Source organism: Notolepis coatsorum (assembly GCF_963971535.1).
Source record: "Notolepis coatsorum genome assembly, chromosome: 14".
Lineage (NCBI taxonomy): Eukaryota > Metazoa > Chordata > Actinopteri > Aulopiformes > Paralepididae > Notolepis > Notolepis coatsorum.
The window spans coordinates 87,701,916-87,717,327 of record NC_140178.1 but is presented as its reverse complement, the minus strand read 5'-3'; the positions used below and the strand labels follow the sequence as shown (position 1 = coordinate 87,717,327).

The window sequence follows — 15,412 nt, the reverse complement described above, 5'->3', positions numbered from 1 at the left end:
TGTGGGTGAGAGAGAGAGTGTGTGTGTGTGTGTGTGTGTGTGTGTGTGTGTGTGTGTGTGTGTGTGTGTGTGTGTGTGTGTGTGTGTGTGTGTGTGTGTGTGTGTGTGGTGTGTGTGTGTGTGTGTGGGTGTGAGTATATGTGGGAGGGTACTACTCTGCATGTTAGAAAGACATTTCGAGTGAGAGTGAGTTTGTTTAAATGTATAAGACCATTGATGAATGGCTGCATTTCTATAGCAAACTTACAAAAATAACAAACTTGCACGTCGGTCATAACAGAGGTCTTGGCGATGTCTACAGACTAATGGTTCTGATATTTGGTTCTCAAAATAAAGAATCTTGCATTATTTCACAACACAAGATTCTTCTGTGAAATAACGCACAAGGCCACATAACTTGCGGTTAGTGGCCTGAATATTGCAGGCATCAAATAAAAAGGTCAAAGTTCAGGCAGCCAAGCCATGTGGTGGAGACAATGCTCCATTTTTTTATGTCCTTAAAACCACAACGAACCTCTGAAAAATCTGAATCTGATGTTATGATTACATTACTGGATTCAAATAAAGCTTTGAAGTGTGTACGTGTGTGTGTGTGTGTGTGCGTGTGTGTGTGTGTGTGTGTGTGTGTGTGTGTGTGTGTGTGTATGTGTGTCTGTGAGTCTGTGTGTGTGTGTGTGTGTGTGTGTGTGTGTGTGTGTGTGTGTGTGTGTGTGTGTGTGTGTGTGTGTGTGTGTGTGTGTGTGTGTGTCAGAGATGGAGATGGGGTTGTTATGTTTCAGATCAATATTTTCCAAACGGGTAGAGCAATCAGGAGATTACTCTGCCTGGTCGCCCCCTGGTTCCTCTACTGTCATTCAGCTGTGGAGGCCACCCACTGTTGGCAAGTTGGCCCTGCCACTAGAAGAATCTGAGAACATAATCAATACATGTAAATTATAAAAAAGCAAATATAGGGTTTAAAATGTGTCCTTGCATACAGTGTGTCATAGTGTAAGCAGGGTTATCCCAGAGTAAATAATTTATCAGTAGCAACTAGCAAGTATTCTCTGGGTAACTTAGCAAAGACTTAGCCCAAAGAAGGCAATTGACCATTATTCACATATGGCGGCCATTTTGCTCTTATGTCATGCTCAGGATGGAATTCCTTTCCAAATACCAGTTATGAAAATTGTGATAGAGAGAGAAGTAAGAGAAGTGCCTATAATTTTCAAAGGACAAAGATTTTCTGAAGGGGGGGGGGGGTCTTAAAGATATTTTTCTTGTGTTTGAATATTAAGTCAAAGAGGTTGGAATATAGGAAGAGGAAAGACAGTTGGGGAAATGAATAGGGGGCTGACAACTCAAACATGTCATTCAAAATGAATAGGAGGCGATGACCTCATTGAAAACTCAACGCACGTCATTCACGTCATTCATGAAACTGACTGAATAGCAACCAACTGCTTACATATCATGAATGTCAATTTCAATATTGTAAATAAAATACTTTATCAATTTGATGTCAAAACTATACTAGTTTACCCTCTTTTTTGTAAATCGTCAGAAAAGGTTAAATCGGTATGCACCCAAAATATAACAAAAAAATCCCTTAAAAAAAAATCCACTGAATGAGATTCTGAGTTTAAAATGTTAATATCTGTCTAAGACCATAAACACTGCAAAGCTGTTGCTCATTCAAACAAGCCGCCTCTGCTTTTACTGGTATAAACTTATTTACATCTGACTCCATTCATTTGGTAGAGTCCTTATGACCTTTACGTTAACAACCATCTTCTTCAGTCTGTCTCTCTCCTTCATCCTGAACCAGCACACAGACGCTGATCAGCTGACAAACACTTGGTGCCAGAAATAGGCCATGTGATGTCTCCCCCCCAAACACACACACAAACACACACATACACATACACACACGTATGCATGCACGCACACGCACACACACACACACACACACTCACACACGCACACACACACACACACACACACACACACACACACACACACACTTTGGTGGTTAAGTCATACGAGATACAATCATATGAGATGGAAGCATTCTTTACACTCAGGGAAACCTTATCCATCAACAGATACACTACTATATTATTATTATTATTATTATTATTATTATTATTATTATTATTATTATTATTATTATTATTATTATTATTATTATTATTATTATTAGTCAGCACAATACATGCCATCAGAGACAACCCCTCCCACCCACTATACACAGACTTGGCTGAAAGAAGGAGCATGTTCAGTTCTAGACTAAGACTCCCAAGATGTAGCACTGAACGGCACAGGAAGTCCTTCATTCCGACAGCCATCAGACTTTACAATGCATCACTGTGCCTCACTGCATCACCAAGCACAGGGTGACGGTACTATCTTCCTGGGCCCTCATTCATCAACGTGTTCTACGCACAGATTTGTGCTTACCCTGTGCGTACGATCATTTCTAAGCAAAGAGTGGGATTCATCAATTTCAACTTGAACTTGACTTCGTGCTTATATTTACGCACAGCTCGGACCATGCGTACCTGGCGCCCAGTGGTAGAATATATTATTACAACAAGGAAATGAGCTTCTGTGCATAATAACACTGGATGTTCTGTATGAACCGTAGTTCATTATAGTTCATTGTAAAATAGCAACAGTAGTGTAATTATGGTCAAAACCCTATAAATAGCATTTGGAATAATAGATCTTTCTCTCAGAATGAATGCAGCATGGTTTATATAGCGTTATCGGAATATACGGGGTGTAGGCTACTGACTGACTGCGCTCCGCGTAGCTTGATTGATTGATTGATTGAAAAGTTTATTAACAGATTGCAGAATGGGTACAGTACAGTACAGCTCAGTACATACAATTGTTAATTGGGGATGCAGACCAGAGAAAGACTTTCGTCTTGTTTACATCAGGGTCCCCCATTTTCAATTCATCATAAATCATAAAGCTCAACTCGTTATTATTTTGCGCAGACCGCAGAAACACGGGAACGTTTTGATTATATTTAAAAGGCTTTACGTTAAACGAAACAAGTGGAATTTCGAAGCTGTAAGCAGAATACAAGTCATATGAATATAGTGTTCTTCCCCCTTTTTACTGTATAAGAAAGAATAGAAAACGCATTGCAATGACACCAGATAGTGGACAGACTATGTATATGATGGACTTTTACTTTTACTTTTAAACCGACAATTTTACACTTACTGTATATTTATGTATATTTTTACTGTATATTTTATATTAGAATGTAACATAGGAAATGTATATCCCGGACCGTATTTTATTCTTAGGCTTATTTTATTGTTATTCGTGACTTTTGTTTTTGTCTACCTAAATGTTTACTGTTTACTGTGAGCGATTTGTAGTGCCAAATTTCCCTCAGGATGAATAAAGTATTTCTATTCTATTCTATTCTATACATCTCTATGGGTCTTCGTTGCCCTGGCCACAGTGCCAAGTGGACTCCCCAGTAAAGTGAAATTAGATTTAGAAAAACTAAAACTAACTGATTCTGGGCTCAGTGAGCTCAGGCACAGTGCGGTCCTCTACTGTACTGTACCGTACTGTACTCTACTGTACTATACTGTACTGTACTCTATTGTACCGTACTGTCTGATGAAGAGGATACACTGAAGAGCAGGTCCTCTACTGTACCGTACTGATGAAGAGGAGGTCCTCTACTGTACCATACTGATGAAGAGCAGGTCCTCTACTGTACCGTACTGATGAAGAGGAGGTCCTCTACTGTACCATACTGATGAAGAGGATAGACTGGAGAGCAGGTCCTCTACTGTACCATACTGATGAAGAGGAGAGACTGGAGAGCAGGTCCTCTACTGTACCATACTGATGAAGAGGAGAGACTGGAGAGCAGGTCCTCTACTGTACCGTACTGATGAAGAGGAGAGACTGGAGAGCAGGTCCTCTACTGTACCGTACTGATGAAGAGGAGGTCCTCTACTGTACCGTACTGTCTGATGAAGAGCAGGTCCTCTACTGTACTGTACTGATGAAGAGGAGACTGGAGAGCAGGTCCTCTACTGTACCATACTGATGAAGAGGAGAGACTGGAGAGCAGGTCCTCTACTGTACCATACTGATGAAGAGGAGAGACTGGAGAGCAGGTCCTCTACTAGTCTACTGTACCGTACTGATGAAGAGGAGAGACTGGAGAGCAGGTCCTCTACTGTACCGTACTGATGAAGAGGAGAGACTGAAGAGCAGGTCCTCTACTGTACCGTACTGTCTGATGAAGAGGAGAGACTGGAGAGCAGGTCCTCTACTGTACCGTACTGTCTGATGAAGAGGAGGTCCTCTACTGTACCGTACTGTCTGATGAAGAGCAGGTCCTCTACTGTACCGTACTGTCTGATGAAGAGGAGGTCATCTACTGTACCGTACTGTCTGATGAAGAGGAGGTCCTCTACTGTACCGTACTGTCTGATGAAGAGGAGGTCCTCTACTGTACCGTACTGTCTGATGAAGAGCAGGTCCTCTACTGTACCGTACTGTCTGATGAAGAGGAGGTCCTCTACTGTACCGTACTGTCTGATGAAGAGGAGGTCCTCTACTGTACCGTACTGTCTGATGAAGAGCAGGTCCTCTACTGTACCGTACTGTCTGATGAAGAGGAGGTCCTCTACTGTATCGTACTGTCTGATGAAGAGCAGGTCCTCTACTGTACCGTACTGTCTGATGAAGAGGAGGGCCTCTACTGTATCGTACTGTCTGATGAAGAGCAGGTCCTCTACTGTACCGTACTGTCTGATGAAGAGGAGGTCCTCTACTGTACCGTACTGTCTGATGAAGAGGAGGTCCTCTACTGTACCGTACTGTCTGATGAAGAGCAGGTCCTCTACTGTACCGTACTGTCTGATGAAGAGGAGAGACTGGAGAGCAGGTCCTCTACTGTACCGTACTGTCTGATGAAGAGCAGGTCCTCTACTGTACTGTCTGATGAAGAGGAGGTCCTCTACTGTACTGTCTGATGAAGAGGAGAGACTGAAGAGCAGGTCCTCTACTGTACCGTACTGTCTGATGAAGAGGAGGTCCTCTACTGTACCATACTGTCTGATGAAGAGGAGGTCCTCTACTGTACCGTACTGTCTGATGAAGAGCAGGTCCTCTACTGTACTGTACTGTCTGATGAAGAGCAGGTCCTCTACTGTACTGTCTGATGAAGAGGAGACACTGGAGAGCAGCTTGCTACCTGCCCAGGTGACCTGCAGAACCAACATACTCACCTGCCAAACTTCAACTGAGAGCATTTGGTTGGCGGCTTGTTTGGTTGATTGGTTGGTTGGTTGGTTGGTTGGTTGGTTGGTTGGTTGGTTGATTGGTTGGTTGGTTGGTTGACTGATTGACTTGTTACTGATTATTTCGTTCTCAATATCATGCACAAGAATAGCATGCCCATAAGATGCCACAATTCAGCATGAATATATAATGCTTATCTATAGGCTATATACAATTATTAGATTTGATTTGATTTGATTTGATTATTTATTATACCATTACATGCATAACCATTCAAAGAAGCTTTAAAGGGATATTTCACTTCAGTAGGAGTCAGTACCCTCACCTCTATTTAAAGCCATTAACAAGTAATATGCATATATTATACAGAATAATATTTCTGTATAATTTATTTATGCTTCAGAAGTATGATATTCAGATTAGGTCCCCAAAATGAATGGAAGTGAATGGTGATGTTGACAGCAGACGACAGGGACAGCAGTGGTCACTAACTTACTCGTAGATGCACTTAGATATAGGTAAAACTACTGAGATATGACAGGTTCTACTAAAGTGAAATATCACTTAACTGTCTGTAGTGTGGTAGTGAAAGGTAAACTTCTGTAGTGTGGTAGTGAAAGATTAACCTTCTGTAGTGTGGTAGTGAAAGGTTAACCTTCTGTAGTGTGGTAGTGAAAGATTAACCTTCTGTAGTGTGGTAGTGAAAAATTAACCTTCTGTAGTGTGGTAGTGAAAGGTAGACTTCTATTAGTGTGGTAGTGAAAGGGTTAACCATGTGTATTGTGGTAGTGAAAAGGTTAACCTTCTGTAGTGTGGTAGTGAAAGGGTTAAAGATGATCACAAAAATACAAAATAAATGTTGCATTGTTAAAGACAAAGCTTTTTCTTGCTTTCTACTCCAAAAGCTTTGGGGGGGGGGGGGGGGGGGGGGGGGGAATTTACAATGATTCTGAAAGCCCGGTGAGTAAATAACTGATATGATTTCACACGCATAGAATAAGCCAGGGTTTCAGTTTCCACATCGTATCAAACAACTCTCAGGTCAGCAAAAAGACGAGGGGAAAACAAACAGCGGCTCCTTCTCAACCAACGCCAAGATCACAGAGATGACATCATCTATCCTCTCCAGGCTCTGCACTACACTGTCCCACTGTCTGATCTGCCGACTTCAATGGACCATATTCACACCATTCCATGTGGAAGGGAACCCAACGGTCCAACCTGAGCGTGACATGGGAGCAAAATGGCCCGTCGCGTGAATATAGTCAGTGGCGACGGGGGAGAGTACTGCTCTGCTTCTCAGCCGGGCACACGACAAGGACCTCTGACATCTAGTAAGTATTAACCCTTTCACTACCACACTACCAAAGGGTTAACCCTTTCACTGCGACAATACATAGGGTTAACCCTTTCACTACCCCACTACCAAAAGGGTTAACAGAGAGTTCTGAGCCGTAGAGCTATGATCATCTACATATCTTATTGGGGTGCTGGGCTTCGACACAGTCAACCATCAGATGGTAAATGGTAAATGGCTGCTTTTTTATATAGCGCTTTTATCCAAAGCACTTTACAATTTGTTACTCACATTTTACCCATTCACTCACACATTCACACACCGACGGCGGAGGCAACCATGCAAGGTGCCAACCTGCTCATCAGGAGCAATTAGGGGTTAAGTGTCTTGCTCAAGGACACATCGACACGCTGCCCGGGAGGAGCGGGAATCGAACCAGGAACCTCCGGATTGCCAGACGACTGCTCTACCTCCTGAGCCACAGTCAACCATCAGATCCTCCTTGCATCCCTGGCAGGAATGGGAGTTGTATGGCTCTGCACTGGTATGGCTGTCATCCTACCTTGACAACCGTCATCGTGGAGAGGCACCCTACTACTACACAGTAGGTGTAGTCCTTGATGACCGGCTGAACTTCTCTGCTCACATCGCCTCAACAACCAGAACCTGCAGATTCTTCCTGAGCAACGTCAGAAGGATCCGCCCCTTCCTGACAAAAGAAGCCACCCATCTCCTCCTGCAATCAACAGACATGGTACCGAATTCGGTACTTTTGAGGTACCGAACCGAAACACGTCGGTACTACCGAGTATCGAATCAAGTTTTTTTTACCTTTTTTCTTTTCATGTCAACGTTCACACGCACAATATATGCTTACCTAGGATTTGACTTGATTCAACAACAAAGCAGTCGGAGCAATGGCAAGCCGAAAACTGTCGAAATTGTAGTTATTTGAAGTTTGGATTATTTTTTTTCACGACTCAGGTAGGTAAATAAAATTTCTTGAGACTAAAGTACCGAAAAAAGGTACCGTTGGGTACCGGCATCGATTCACAGGTACCGGTACCGGTATCGGTTCAAATGTGAAAGGTACCCATCCCTAGTTATGTCTCGCCTCGACTACTGCAATGCACTGCCAGCTGATTTACTGGCTACCGCCACTCAATACTATTTGACGAGCAATGCCACTGACCCTTAGCTGGCAGAGAGGTACCTCTCTTACTGACTTGTTGTTAACAATTTGTAAGTCACTTTGGATAAAAGCATCAGCTAAATGACTAAATGTAAATGTAGAATCTGTAATGTGCATGGTCAGACGGTGTGACCTCTAGGCAAAAGCGTGCCTCTTGGTATTACTTTGTTTACGTATTTTGTTTTAGTCTGATGTGTGGGTTGGAGTTGAGTGGGGATAGGGGAGGGGTTGCTATTGCATAGACATAATTAAGCATGGGAATGGCCATAATATACTTCCTAAACTTTCAACATTTTGATGGGCACCAAAACACAGATGTATGACTAGAAAACATAGCTAAAACACAGTGCTAAGCTACGCATGGGAAACACCACTGTTGAAAGTATTTGAACTCTTAGTGCACCTTGAGGGAAGAATCACAGGAGCAGAGAAGGGATGCTGACTGACACATTGCCTATAGGGTACTAATACTATGACATCACACACACACACGCACGCACGCACACACACACACACGCGCGCACACACACACACACTCACACACACACAATATCAGAGACTGAGCTATGACATAACGGTGACAGTTTGACACTTAGCAGATGGCAACTGACAAACAAGCAGGTTAAGAAGAGCGTGAAAGCTCATAGGCTGAAGGACAAATATCTACGGGCAGGGAATAGGGATGGATGAAAAGAAGCATGTCATAATATAATAGTATAGCTCTTTTATACTGAGAGAGAGAGAGAGACAGGGAGACAGAGAGAGAGAGAGAGAGAGAGAGAGAGAGAGAGAGAGAGAGAGAGAGAGAGAGAGAGAGAGAGAGAGAGAGAGAGATGGGGTACGGATTTGTTTCTCCTATGCTTTATAGTGATCAGAAAATCAGCAAGTTGTAGGCTAATATAGTAGGCTATCTGACTATGAGTGATAAAAGAACATAAGCTTACATGCAAAGATTGTTCTCGCACATGCTCTCTTGCTTTAAAGAGGCAACCGACCAAAGATGATGCGGTAAATCAAACGTTAGGAAAACATCACGTCCCAAGACTCCGGCGTGCGTGATGATCATGACGCGGCCCGCGTAACCGTTTCAGGTCAATTAGCGCAATCATTGGCTCCAGTGAAAATGCAATCCCCCCATAAAATAAGTGAGTATATGGTATCGGCTAACAGTATCATTTAGAGAGAACGAGAGGAAATCAATAGCCAAGCCTACCGTATCTGTAGGCTATTCTAGAGAGAATGACGACGAGCAGTGGCCCCCACCGGAGGCGGTGGAATGCTGTAGAATGATTATTATGGTGGTCTTCAATCTATACAAACACGAATTTATGAACTAACAGGCCTATAGCTATAGTCTATGATGACACACCTTGTATTTACACACATTTGGCAAGCATTAGCAGCAGGCAAGGTACAGTATGGAAAACATGTTCCGTGGACAGGCCTGAGTCTATTCGTATCCAATTAAAACAACTGTAATGAAATCAATTGTATGGCCTTCGTCCAGTTTGATATCACAATCACAACAAATATACATTTACGCCAGAGCTTTAAATTGGGCCGCCTATCCTGATGCCAATTAGACATGAGTACCACCACTAAGGTAAACCGTTATTCGACACAGACCCTGCCCATCAATTATCGGTGGATTTCTCGAGGCTATTTGCGGTGGTACCACGTCACGGGTCCCGTGCAGCGACGACAACAGAGAAGACCCCCCGGTACCGTGAGACCTCTATAGTCTTACCCAGGACAGGACTCTGAGGATGGTCTGAGGCTGCTTGGCAAAGGCAATCGGGTCGATGGTGGATCCGGCCAGGCCCGCTCCGAACGATCCCACTCCGTCCATCATCTTCTCTCTCGCTGGCTGCGCTCCTCGCGGCTCCACGGCTGGATGGGCTGCTGCTGTGGGGACGGCGGGTCCTGCGCGCACTTTGAGGGGCGCACGACACGAACGGCAGAGCTGCTGGGCGGGGGCGCGCACGGCTGACGTGCCCGTGCTGGTCTGTGGTCCTCCTCTCACCCGACCCGACACTCCGACAGTATAGCAGCAGCAGCAGCAATAGGCTCAAGCATCAGCAGCCAAAGCCCACGGTGTGCAGGTGTAACAACAAAGACTAACGAAAGGGATGGATCATTCTAATGAGTAATGATGATGATTCTAGATTCACATACGAGCAGGGTATTGAGTCAGCAGCGTAGAGCCTATACTGTACATCTCTCCTCTCCCTTCAAAGCAGCTCTACTGAAATTATGATTATGGTCCATAATAATCACAGCTTCACATTTCGGCCATCCCGCCAGTAGAGGGCGCGAATGTACCCGTGATGGATTTAAGGTGATCGCTAGTTGTTGGGGAGCAAGTTAAAGATAATGTTTTACAATTCCGTGTCAATATTTTGTCCTGATGTCTCAGGATGGATGAATAACTAACCATAGCCATCTCTGATGGTTCATAATATCACAATACACACAATTGTTTATAATAAATACAAAATATTGATTGTGTGTCTCGAGCAACAAATAAAAACTCCCAATAGTTATGGACTATATACTGAGTGTGTGAGACTTTACTTTGTTAGCGTTTACCATAATTGCCTTGCTGAGGCTCTGAGAATATTGTCAATGCATTCATACCAATAAAGCATCTTGAATTTAGTTGAGAGAGCGAGAGAGAAAGAAAGCGAGAGAGCTGGGCCCCGTTCCCCGTACCTGGATAACTGAGTTAGCCGGATAACTTTCGGTTAAGTCTGACTTAAGCCGGACTTTCCGGCTCCCCGTACCTGGATTTTCCAAATCACCATGACAACAGATCCAAAAGTTTGAGCCTGGTCGAAAGCAGGGTTTAAGTTCAAGTTAGCCGGATCAACCATCGCCACGCCCCCGCAAAGAAGTGACAGCCCGTTTCCTGAAATTATTCCCACAGTCTACGATCTGCATTATACCATTCTGAATTATGTTTTTGTGCTCCATTCTTCCAGAGGGGGCTTTTGAAATGTAAAATAGACCCAAAATGCTGATACTAAATTCACTTTGTCCTAAATAATGCACGTTATATATACCGTGGCGCTCGCTCGGTGCGATGTACACATTATGACTTTGTGGTTATTTTAATTGTAACTGGGATTAAGATGTCTGATGAGATGCGCTGTTTGACGGATTTGAGAAATTGAATGAGCCGTTGACGTCACATTAATGAATGAGGATAAAGAAATAAAACTTCATTCAAAATAAAGAATATTCTAAACACGGGTCTCTCGTTCATTAATGTATAAACAATGAATTTATCCCATCTGGCACAGTGGCGCAGCGGTAGTGCTCAACCCTGCCAACCCAGCGACCGGTGTTCGAAACCCTGTGTTTCCAATATAATTTTTTTGAATATAATATTAATGATTATACGCCAAAGTAGCCTGGTTTTAAGTTAAAATATTATAAATCTACATGCATTGTCTACATGTCATTCTTTATATAGCTCTCAACGTGCACCAAATTGAATTATTCCTATATTGCAAAAAGAAGGAAAAGACTAGGGTTTCGAACCCCGGTCGTCCAGGGACGCGGGAAGGGGGGGTGCGGGGGGTGCTGCAGCACCCCCTCTCAATATATATATATATTTTTTTTTTTCTTTTTCTTTGGCAGTATTTATATATTTGTATATACTGTAACTGTATAACTGTAACACTGTATATTATAAGTTTATCCTGCTCAAAGCACATCACCATTTTAATATTGTGTGTATTGAGCCGTACTGTATTGTAGCCATTCTCCAATCTGTTAAATAAAGTTTTCATTCATTCATTACACTACTGTATGTACACAATCATACGTGTAAAACCGAGTAGATTTTCGAGTGATGACAGACTGTCACAGACTGATTGAATGACAGGTGAAACAACTAATTGTATTCAGCTCCCGTCTCCCGCCCTTCCCACGCGCCACGAACCACTGAGCTAATGTGATACAGTGCTTGCGCAGTCAGTCGATTTGAGCTAGTAGTCAGACTTTGCTAGCACAGAATGTCTCACTCGCAGAAAAGAAAAATATCAGATTTATTTTCGAAACGTCCTGCCGGTCCCAGTGACAGTCCCACTAAATCTGATAAACGTCAGAGAGAGACAGAGACGACAGGTTCAGCCTCAGCATCAGGTATTGAAGAGTTAACTGAGTCTGTTCCCCTATACCCCCCCTCGGGCGCCAGGGGCTTCCACTGAGGGGTGATGCAAATAGGGATGGGGTGTTATGGCAGCTCATGATGGAAAGAGTGCGCACCGAGTCTGATCCCGAGTTGAAGAATTGGCTCCAAAAGAGAGACAACTGGATGTCCAACAACATCCAAAACGAAATCTTACAGCTGCTTGCCCATGATATTCAGCGACAAATTAGAGGCAAAGCATCCAAAAGCCCAATCTTTGGCTTGAGCGCTGACGGAACCACTGATGTCACTCACTGGAAAAGAACAATTCTCGTGTAATATACAGTTAGCCGATGACAACTTGGAAGCTCAGAACTTCTTTTGGGGTTTTTACAATGCCCGGCCCAGACACAACAGCCGAGACGCTGTTTTTGTGTATAAAATACTTTTACGCCTCGACCTGCCCATGGAGAGGCTGATAGGATACTGTTTTGACGGGGCCAGCAACATGTCTGGGGGGTACAGGCTAGACCAGGGGTTCCCAAATTTTTCAGGCCGCGACCCAAAAAAAACTGTGTCAGAGAGCCGCGACCCCCATTATTATAGGAGGTAAAAAAAAATTATTTTAAATGGAAATGTATGGTTGAAACATGCAAACGTTCAAACGCACACACACTAATAAGCATTGGAGGCTTTTAACCAGGGCCGGACTGGGGAAATCATTCAGGCCAGGAAATATAGCCCCAGTCAGGCCACTTTTTAAGCAGGGGGTCTGGGGGTCCCCCACCAGGATTTTTTTTGTTACAAAGACTTAATTTCCTGCATTCTGGTGCAGGCATTTTTTTTATTTGTACCCTTTAAATGCCAGTGTTTGTGATGGCATCACAACTTATTGTTAAAAAACAGGCTAGCATATGTATGATTAGCAACAACACAGGTTTTTTGTAATTGATAAATACAATATTTTATTCAACTTCAGCCCTGATCATAACACCACATATTCATTTTATAATTCTAACCCTTTAAATGCCAGTGTGTGTGATGGCATATATTTGCAATATATCAAATGCAAAGTACATTTTTCTGGGGGGGATTATTACAGGCTAGCATGTGTCAATGATTAGCAGTTTTTCGTAAGGATCCCGCCTCCACCAATCACATGCGGCTCCCTTTGTGTGTGTGTGAGAGCAAGAGAGAGAGAGAGAGAGATAGTTCTCCAACTTGTGTGAGTTGCAGTGATCTCCTGGTTGTTCCCCATCTAGGTTATCTAACTATTGCGCTGGTGCAAATAGAAACACTGGCCTGGCCTGCTTCTAAGTTCAGTGGCCTGACCGCAAAAAAAAAAAAAAAAAAAAATTTCATCTGGCGACCCCCCAGCACCCCCTGCCGTTTTATAGTTCCCGCGGCCCTGCGGTCGTCTGCGTGAAAGTCAAAAGAACAACCCGTTAGACCACAGTGGAGATAAGTAAAAGATCGACCACACATCAATCAATGGGTAAGAGAGCCGTATCGTAATTCTGTATAACAGTTTAACTAATTATTTTCGCTAGCAAGATCTCATTTGATTATTCAATCCAGCAGGCAAGTTTAAAGAAATATAATCTGATTGATTGAGGTAATGAGGGACTTAAAATTAGCCTAGATAACGCATTTAACTTGTCGGCGAGGCGATTGAGCCGTATTGCAATCTGTCAATAAAGTTTTAAATCAATTAATCAATCAATGCCGTTAGAGAATCAGGATCTCTGCCATCGATACGTGCTGGCTTTTCAACTGAAGCGGCCGCGCGCATTTATCCTGGGGCCCAAGTCTGAATCGAGTTAACGAGACTGAATCCACCTTCGAGGAACAGGAAAATCCCGGCTTCAAACATCGGGTTAACTGAAGCTGGATAATGACATCTTGATCGACTTAGTTGAACCAGGTACGGGGAACGGGGCCCAGATGTTGTTGGGTATATAGGGTGTAGGGGCGGGCTACTTCAATTATCTGAAGGTTCATAATAAACAAACACTAGCTGTGGATACCAGCAGGGCCCCGTTCCCCGTACCTGGCTAACTGAGTTAGCCGGATAATTTTCAGCATAGCTTGACTTAAGCCAGACCTTTCCATTCCCTGACGCTCGATTGTCTAAATCACTATGACAACAGATCAAAAAGTTTGAACCTGGTCGAGGGCAGGGTTAAGTTCAGTTAGCTGGATGAACTATGGCCACGCCCCCGCAAAGAAATCCCAGCTCCCTTCCTGAAATATTTCTCACAGTCTAGATCCCATTATGCCATTCTGAATTATGTTTTTGTGCTTCGTTTGAAATGTAAGATAATAGGTCTGCAGTAACGCTGATAATAAATCATATTCAGCCTATGAATTTACTTTGTCCTATATAATGCACGTCATATTTATACGGATACGGCGCTCGCGAGTCGCGACACACACAGTTATTTTAATAACGGACTGATCATTGCAAATATGAATCCCGCTGGGATATTTTTAATGAATGAAACCTATCGGGTGTTTGGCTCTGATTAGTTTAATATTCTTCGCTGTGTATTTGCTTAACGGAGCACCCGGATGCGTTTCATTCAAGCTGAAGCGTCTATGCGCGGATTGTGGATATGAATTATGAGGAATCTGAATCTGTGGAGTATTTAATTGTATCACTGTGACAGTGTCACACGTTATTGTGATATTGTAACTGGGATTAAAATATATGAGGAGATGCGCTGTTTGATGGATTTGATGACGTGACGTGACTTGATAAATTGAATGAGCCTTTGACGTTTTTGATTGATTGAGAAAATGCATTTATCTTTTCAAGCACTGTTATCTGATGATGAACATGAGGTGTCACTGGTATAAACCAAATGGTAATCAATTCAATGCATGTATGGATTAGGTCCGAAACAGATTAAAACCTGATTAATAGTGTAACTGCAAGCCTCCCTCCAAGCCTCTCTTTGGAAACCATGTATTTATATAGTACATAATACCTAAGCACATACAGATATCCTCATGATATAATTCGTATCAATTAGATATACTATTTGGGCTTGTTTTTATCGTTATTCTGAAAGAGCTGAACTAATTATTTTCGCTAGCAAGATCTCATTTGATTATTCATTCCATAAGCCTATACTGCCAGGAGGCACGCCCATTCTGCAATCTGTTAATAAAGTTTTAAATCAATCAATCAATCAATGCCGTTAGAAGATCAGGATTTCTGCTATCGACACTTGCTGTCTTTTCAGCTGAGGCGGGCGCGCGCAATTATCCTGAGTCTCAAGTCTGGTTCAAATGAACGAGACTGAATCGACCTTCGAGGAACAGGAAAATCCCGGATTCAAACATCGGGTTAATTGAATCTGGATAATGGGACTCTTGATCGACTTAGTTGAACCAGGTACGGGGAATAGAGCCCAGGGGTGCATGTGTGTTTATGTGGTGTGATGTGCGGCTGTCCTTCCTTGAACAGTTCCAACAACAGCCCATTCATCAGGATGCAGAGTAGGACATTTATTAA

The 15,412-nt window shown here is 43.1% G+C and overlaps 1 protein-coding gene across 1 annotated transcript in view; it reads right to left on the bottom strand.

Moving 5' to 3' along the window:
- Positions 1-9,640, bottom strand: part of syngr3a (synaptogyrin 3a) — a gene marked incomplete at its 3' end in the record, with an annotated part of 21,818 nt that extends 12,178 nt beyond the window's left edge. The window contains exon 1 of the mRNA XM_084328975.1: positions 9,505-9,640. Within this exon, the coding sequence (XP_084185101.1) occupies positions 9,505-9,609 (105 nt within the window). The 5' untranslated portion in view covers positions 9,610-9,640. The remainder of the gene's footprint in view (positions 1-9,504) is intronic.
- Between the last annotated feature and the right edge of the window lie 5,772 nt (positions 9,641-15,412).